The sequence below is a fragment of the Alligator sinensis genome, unplaced genomic scaffold (assembly GCF_000455745.1).
Source record: "Alligator sinensis unplaced genomic scaffold, ASM45574v1 scaffold19_1, whole genome shotgun sequence".
NCBI classification, from domain to species: domain Eukaryota; kingdom Metazoa; phylum Chordata; order Crocodylia; family Alligatoridae; genus Alligator; species Alligator sinensis.
This window is the reverse complement of record NW_005841916.1, coordinates 1,188,454-1,196,953: the sequence shown is the minus strand read 5'-3', so window position 1 is coordinate 1,196,953 and position 8,500 is coordinate 1,188,454. Positions and strand designations below refer to the sequence as shown.

Here is an 8,500-nt window from a genome sequence, read left to right as displayed (position 1 = left end):
TGAAAGGCTGTGTATCTTTGTGATGGGCAAGGGTGATGGTCACGTGGACATAAAAAAGCGCCGTGCAGATATTGTGATGGGAATGTATATGACGATGTAATAGCAGTGATGTGTTTTGGACTGTCAAGAGAGTTTTGGTAAAAGGGTGTGTGTGTGTGTCTTTACAACCAATTGGGGCTAAACAACTAAAATCATGAGCCGCCTGCCTTCCTAAACACACATAGATACCCATACCCTGGGTCTACCAAGGGGAATGGGAGCTAGATGCAGAGATGTTGCATAGCATTTAAGAGGCATTTGTTTTCCAACAGACTCTATACTCTTGTATTATTTTTTCATATCAAAAGCAATGTGTAGAACCTTTTACAAAGTCTATTTGACAGGTTTTGTCTGAAGAGTTATTCAGTCTTCAGTGAAATTCTGGGAAAGGTGTGTCTAACCTACAGTGGGAATCAGAAGTGGACCCTTAGGACAGGGAGCAGGGTTCCTAGAAGAGGTCAATAGGCAGGTCTCTTTTTTGAGGTCTCTATTTGAGACTTCAACACTGAAAGGCAGTCCTTAGCTTCTGACCAGACTCCAGAAGCATGAAACACCTACTGATCCAGGACTTGGATCACCTGACAGCAATCTGATGGTCAACAGGGGATGCCTAGCCAGATGAGAGTCTATCATGAAAGTCTCTCGTCTAATACCTATAAAGAAAGGTGGACTCTAGTTAATTTAAAATTCCTGGATGCAAAAGTTAACCATGTTGGGCATCAAGGAGACAGATCCTAGAGACTGAAAGTCTCAGTATAACCCGGGAATATTTGCAACAATCAGCAGTAATGCAAGACTAGTCATTGGTAGAAGAAAGATTGTAATTTTTTACCCTGATACACCTTAGCCATCATGGTCATCTTGCAAAATTATCCAGCTAGAGGGCAAACTTACATCTACTATCACAGGGATCAAAACTATCTTTGGTTTTGTCAACTGGTCCAAAATCTCACTCAGCTACAAAGCTCACTTGAGTGAGGTCTCAGCCTTCCAACCTCTACTGATCTCACTTTGCTACTGCAGTCTGAATTGGAATGATTTTCTCGGACAGCTGATAAGAAGTTTCTTCATTGATAACCTAGTACCCCCATCCAATCTTCTAGAACAATGGGGTCAAAATGTCCTCAGTAGATCAAGAACTTTTCTGTCTGAACCCTGAAGGCCGTTAGTGGAGTCCCACAAGGCTCCCTTCCTCTAGTTCCACTGTTGTTCAGCACCTCTGCGAAAGCAGCTGAGCCAACCTGGCCTGAAGTGCCAGCCATTTGCAGACAATAGGACCCCCTACTCCACATCAACTATGAGCAGTACAGTGTCCAAGCTTTTTCAATGCTTCACTAAAAGCATCTAGACAAAACAGCTGAGGCAGCTGGATCCAAATAAAAGAGCTGGCAGAAGACGGAAACACTTTAAAAAGCCTGTCTCCACTATAGCCTCCCCACTATCTGGGGCATCTGTCCTGGGTTCCTGAGGTTAAGGCAGGCGTGTCAACTCAATTTGGCTTTGTAGGCCAGATCAGACTACAATGCTTCTCACAGGCTGAATGACCAACACCCACTGACCAATTTTAGTCACCGATGGGCACTAAAGACTTAAATTCTGCAGCAGGAAAGGAGTTGGGTGCAATGAGCAGTGGGGGTTCACCCCTGCATCCAAAGCTGTACCAACACAGCAGCTCCAGCAGCTTTTCCAACAAGCCCTGCAGGCCACCAGTAGGATAGCCCTGGGTCAGACCATAAGTTTGGGGTTATTACTTATTCCTACTATTAAATCCCTCTGAGTACAGAGAGGACCAATCAATTCCACCATCAGACAGCAACGGAAACCCCCAGTCTCAGACAAAGCAACCTGTACATAAAGTACTCAGCATTGCCCTTTCTTATCTGTTGCTTTCTAGGCTGCTTATCCAGTTGGCTTGTTCGAGGTTACTTTTTCAGATTTCCAGGCCTGGTTTTTTGTGTATTCTGCATCAACGAGTTCAGGGTTTTCTCGAGACACAAGAATAAGGGGATCTCTCTCAGGACTTGTTCTGCAAGAGAAAAACCATTGGAATCAGTCAGTGCTGCTCTTCATCTTCATACAGTTATGGAGGCAGTGGAATAATTCTGAGTGATATACCTTTACCCCTTTTAAGTCCTATACTATTTAAACGTTATTCAGAACAAATCAGCAAGAGCTGTCTTTTCAAAGCCTGATTCGAAGTCTCAGTTTACCCATAAAACAATGAGAGTTGAGAGAAGTTTAACATCTTTTCACATTATTTTTTGTTAAACACTATTTTAATATACTACAAAGCTATGACCTGTCCAAAATCTTTCATTCTTCATCTCCTGAATATACTAGTGATAGTCATACATTATCAGGACTGTATTTCTCACTGCATAATCTATTAACATGAGTAATAGAAGAAAGAGGGGACATTAGTACTGCTGTCATTTGAACGTTGTGAGGGATAGAAAAAGCCATCTACCTTTTTCCTCACTCCCCACCATTCAAGTATCACTGCTGTAAGAATACCCATTGAGTCACTGAGGAGCACTTTGATAGAGAACAGATCATACAAATGGCAAAAAAGAGCTACAGGGATAAAAGAAACCTTCTGATGCATACCCTACAGTTCCCATTGCAAAGGAAGGTAAATGCTGCTGAAAGAAACCTCTTTTTAATTAACTAAATGGTCTGCATAAGAACTAAAATAGCTGAATGCTTGTGCATAACCACAAGGGGTGATGGATTTCTTATATTTATTTTACTATACTATATGACTTACACATAGCATTCGTTACCTAGATTTGTGATGGAATACAAAATGGGTGACAGTTTTTTATTTATAAAAACCGGTATTTTGAGTTAATGTTTTTGTTTAGTATTTGGAGTGGCCAATTCATGAGCACCAGCAACAAATGCTGTAAATGCTTCCCCAGGAAGCAACCCCTCAAGCCAAAGAGGTTTCCCTTTCTTAGCAATTCAGTAAGAGTCTCAGAAACTACTAATTGTGCCAAACTGTGTCAGGTTTTTTCCCCAGGATGTGGACCGAGATAGCTGTGGCCTAAGAAAAATTGAGCAATATTTGCCATGCAGCACTATTTCACTTCACTACAGCATTTGCCATGTCTTACACAAGTAACATGAAATGCCAGGACACTGTATATGCTGTTTGAACATTTATAACCTCTGCATCTATTTGAAACAAGTAATACTTAAAAGATCTCCAGAAATAAAAGGTTAATACCTCAGCCTGACTTTGGTTTTGATTTAGCTGGTATTGTTTGCAACCCACATGGCCAGCATATCTTTGAATTGGAAAATGGACTCACCTGGATCCTCGGAAATATCCTTTGGATAGCTTTTCCTTCCAGGGCCATTTTTCTGCAGATCTGGAAATATTTTTTATACATAATCATGAAAGTGCTGTTATAGTCTTCTATAGGCTAGTCTTCTCTATTACTATTCAGGTTTGCTGGGCCACTTGCTTCTTCATGGTACGAAAGTATCTCATTTAAGGCCAACAAAATGGGCTTTCCCACAGATCATTGTTCACTAGCCAAAATATTACAGGCTACTTTGCAAGGATACTGTCAAGATAACAAGGTATACATGCATGTAAAATAAACTTTTGCCTGTTATTATTAAACAGTAAATGAAAATGGACAGTAATTTAAAAATCTATTCCACTTTTCACTAATTTTCCTGCTGCTTTATTTTTCCCCCCTTTCACTAAGCAATTAATGGAACTAGTCTAGGCAGTTTCTAGACCTTTGTGTTTCCTACTGCCTACTTTTCAGCAAAACATTGTTTGTAAAGGTGATAACACTACAGCTAATGTTTATATAGGCAACTTTCATTTTACTTTAAAAAGAGTCAACCATTATGAAAATGATTTTTATAATCCCATATGGCACAGGTGTGTACCCATGTGTCTACATGTACATGAACATACCCATCAAAATATGTGACTGATGCAACTCTTACCCCACAACCTTAAATTTTGTAATCCTTGCCATCTCTCTTTTGCAATCCCTTGCCTATTTTCTCACAAGAGCTGTCTTGTCTAAAATGCAGGTGTTAATCCTACAATCTAATCTGTGCAGGTGGATCCCTGCATCCACATGTAACCCCAGTGATGCAAACAGGGTCCCTGGACAGGTGAACATCTGCTCAATTGGATCCAATTGTCAATTTTTGGAGACAGAAAAATTGTTTTAAAACTATTTTCACCAGCACACACAAAGCACAACTTTAGGCATTCCAGAAATAGTATTTTTGTATCCCCTCATAATTAAGAAAATACAAAACCCTACATTTTGAGCTTCAACTAATGTCTGAAACTTTGAGAGTCCAAACACTAACGGGTCTGTGCTATGAAATGTCACTCCTATAGTATTTATAGACTTGCTCACCGGCCTGTACTTGTAAGAAAGACCAGCCCTTGTTAGGTTGACAAAGGAAAGACTCCCTGGTTTTCCGGTCCTGCTACTTAGCCTTAGTTCCATAATGACTCTCAAGCCAGAGGGCAGCTCCTGTTTCTTCTTTGGTGTAGCAGGAGGCAGGTATAAGGGTTCTTCTTTCTCTTCCCCAGCTGCTTTTACTGGCACACAGAGTCACCACTACAAGTAAGAGCCTGGGTTACTGCAGAAGCGGCTGGAAACAGAGTCTGCACCACATGCCATGCTAGATTTCTGCAGATCACAGTTCAAGAACCGCTGCTTTAATGACCTAACCTGCCTAAATGAAGTTGATGGGAACTCTTACATTAACTAACTGTGAAGGCCTGGGCTCTCACCCCATAGTAAATATATTTGGTCTTTAACATTCCTTGCTGAGAGGCTGGAGACACGTGGAGGACTCTCATCCAATACTGCAACCTTGTTTAGCTCATGGAATGAGAGCCAGCAAATCAGAGCATAAGATGATGTGGATGCAGGAAAGCAGACCCTACCAAGGCTTTGATGGTAATATGCTAGGTTGCACTAATACTAGAGGCGCCACTTTACAGTTATGTTCAAGGGCTTATTTTCCTATTAAAAAAAAAGACTCCTGAAACCTACCTTTGGAGATCTTCTCTCATTTGGTCCCAGCGCCCAAGGCCTGTTGGGTAAATTGGCCACACAGCTGGGCCCCCTTCCCAAAACGTCCAGGCCGGGTACATGATATCACGGTACTCAGAGGTCTTCAAAGCAAGGAAATTAATGTTAGCTGAGTTATACAGGGATCTCTCAATTGTACTAAATCTGTTGCATGTAACAGACAGGTGGTTTTCTGGAACCTTGTAAGCTTTCTCCAAATGTTCCTGCTAGGTACAAAGATGCTAGTAGGGGCACAAATTCCCATTCACTGGAAATGTCAGTCTCCCTATTAAAAAGTTAATGATTAGATGGTATTTGTATTAGGGATGCACCAATAGGGATTTGGGGGGCCAATACCAATAGCAATTTTTAAGGAGGCATATTGGCCAATACCGATCCTATTTCCGATACAGCTGTGTGCAGCTGGTAAGTCTACTGTGGTAGAAGGGACATGGGAGGTGCAGATCAGCACCCCCTGCAGTGAGGGGAGGGAGCGGGGCAGGGGCTAGGGTAGATGCTGCCCAGCCGGGGCAGGACAAGGCATGGGACAGAGCTGTGGGGGGAGTTGGGGAGTGTATACCCCCAGATCTGCGTGGGGCTGGGGGGCAGGCTGTAGCTGCAGGCTGCACTGGGCTCTTATTGGCAGGGGCTGGGAGTGGGGCTACAGAGGAGGTTGCAGCCACCCCCACAGGCCCCTCTCCCAGTGACACTGCCACCTGCCCAGTGCAGCTCCGGCTCTTCACAACATGTGGGTGGAGGCAGGGTGTTGAGTCGGGGCTGTGCTCCGGGCAGGTGGCAGCAACATTGGGAGGGAGATTATGGGGTGGCTACAGTGAAATTTGGGGTGGCTGCAGCCTCCCCCTGTAATTCCAATTCCAGGCCGCCATTGCCCACCCCGAGCCCAGCCCCCACAGAAAAGAGCCCAGCACAGCTCCAGCTCCAGCCCACCCACTCTGCTCCATGCAGACCAGAAGCACATCCTCCCCTGTGCCACCCGGGTGAGCCATGGCTCCATACCACGCCCTGCCCCAGCTGGGCAGTGTCTTCCCCAGCCCCTGGCCCACTCCCTCTCTCACCATAGGGGCACTGATCTGCCCACTCCCCCCCATGTCCCTTCTCTTCCCCCTCCCCTTCCACAACAGACTTACCAGCCACACACTGCTCTCCAAGCTGCCAGGCTGTGTTCCTCGCTGCCTGTGTGCTGTGCTGAAGCTGCACACATGCATGAGCATTTATCAGCCAAATTACTGACCGCATCAGGCCGATTTCCAATACAACCAATTTTCATTATATTGGTGCACTTCTAATTTGTGTAAAATCAAACAGATATAAACCAGTACTTTGCAGGCATATCCCAAGCCAGCATACAAGCATACATTTCTTGGTCCTTAAAACGTTGACCAGCCCATTTCTTCCCTTGAGACCTGTCTAGCTTTTTCTTGATTTCCAACATTCTGCAATGCTTCTTCGGGGGGCTATATTTCACTGAAATGCCGTACCAGGTTTGGCACATGAATGGAAGTTCTGTTATCAAGGGAAGAGAACCAAGCTCCGGTTTGGTTTCTCAGCATATTGCCCTCAAGTTATTGCCCATGACAATTGCAACATAGGGGTGCAGTTCTAGTAGAGAAGATGGGCATTTATACACATACATTTGCCTGCTCTGACGTGCCAAAGATCCAGCATGTCAGAGCAGGCTCGATTCATTGATTTTGCTCCACGTGCCAGCTCATGTGGCTGGTGTTGTTTCGCATACAGTTATATAAATGGTGAAATGTGCATCAGCGCTGAGAAAATGGCAGCGGCATGCTTTTGAACTAACACATCTTTGGTGTGTTTTAGTTCAAAAGTGTTCCACCAACATTTTCTCAGAGTTCACATGCATTTCGCCATTTATACAAATGTATGCACCGCAGCGCCAGGCACTTTAAGAGTGTTCAGCACTGCAGCGCAAACATGTGTACAAATGCCCCATCTGCCCAAAGAATGAGCTTGTTTTTTTGGGTGTACATGCAAAAGGGTGAGAGATAATGCACAACCTGCTATGCCATGTTAGACTCTTGAATCCATTTTAAAATATTCCTGAAGTCAAAATGTAACTTCAGCAGAGAAGTTAAGCTTGTAATGAACCTCAGTTCATATAATTCCAGTGTGACATACATCACTCCACTCAGGTGCATGTGACACATGAGTCTGGAACAGGAGCTGATATTCCTTTGAACAAGTCTCCAGTTCCTTCTGCTGGGGAGTTAGATAAAAAGAACCTCTAAATATGAGAAACAGAAAACCTCAGGTTTTTTACTTTAAAAAAGAGGGTAATTTCAACATAGCCTTTAAATGCTGGATAAAGATAGCTGATCCTTGGAGAACCAACTTCAAGAAGCCTTGTATTTCAATTGGGAAGGAATTTCTTATAGCTGCTTACTTTGGATACAATGAGCCAAGAAGATGAAATGCATTAATTTTTTCTAGATTAATCTTTCCTAGCATCACAAAGGCCTGTGCAGGCTCTCACCTTACTGAAGGAGAAGACTGGGATGATGGGTTTCATCCACGTGGGGACCTGGGGGTAATCACGCACATTGATCACCATCTCCATGTTGGGGAGGTGATCAATGATTTCCAGAATGAAGTGCTCAACCCCACTACACCTACAAAGAACAGACATACAGTGAAAAGCCAGGAATAAAAAAAGGTGATGATGAGTTATATGTCTGCCTTCCTCAACACTTATTCTTCCTGAAGGAAGAGTGGCAAAGAAGGTAGGTAGGAAAGCGAAGGACACAACTTTATCAATGTAAGTGATGACAAGGTTTGAGGCTAATTAGAAATAAAGGCAGGGAAATGACAATTAATGCTTCATCTTCTCAATACACTGCTGAGATTTCTCAGTTTACTGTCTTTAGATACAGAAAAAACTTTCCCCTGCAAAAGAATACAGGGAGGCAATAGGACAGCTGTTACAGAGTACTAATGCTATCCAACAACTTAAGACAGGAATTTAGGAATGCTACATCCAACTGAAACTGTGGTAGGAAATTAGAGGGGCAGAATGTATTGTAGTCATCTGGTGTCAACTTCCCTACTTTTGGTGGAGTGGATAAAAATTTCATTTCTTCATGAGAACATACGAATTCCTAACACATGACTTGTAACATTCCTTTTTCAGGATATGTAATAATATAGTCCTTTAATTTTTTTAATATTGAAGCCTGTCATAGAAGAATACTTCAACCAGTGAGTGATTGAGTAAGCCACCAACACATTGAGCCAGACAGAATAAGCACGTGATAAACCCAGTAAAGCTGTTTCACTAAGTGCAAAGAACCAGCCAACAGGCTTTGCACCACAGGGTCAGACACGTCTGTTTAGCTCTTCCCAAGTGCAGGAGTAGGGAA

At 43.2% G+C, this 8,500-nt stretch overlaps 1 protein-coding gene across 1 annotated transcript in view; it reads right to left on the bottom strand.

Annotated features, from left to right (window-relative positions):
• The window catches only part of POGLUT1 (protein O-glucosyltransferase 1), a 14,901-nt gene that overhangs the window by 3,818 nt on the left and 2,583 nt on the right, over positions 1–8,500 (bottom strand). The window contains exons 3-6 of the mRNA XM_025198216.1: positions 7,618–7,753; positions 5,085–5,206; positions 3,354–3,413; positions 1,966–2,065 (exon numbers count right to left, since the gene is read on the bottom strand). Coding sequence (XP_025054001.1) covers positions 1,966–2,065; positions 3,354–3,413; positions 5,085–5,206; positions 7,618–7,753 — 418 coding nt within the window. The remainder of the gene's footprint in view (positions 1–1,965; positions 2,066–3,353; positions 3,414–5,084; positions 5,207–7,617; positions 7,754–8,500) is intronic.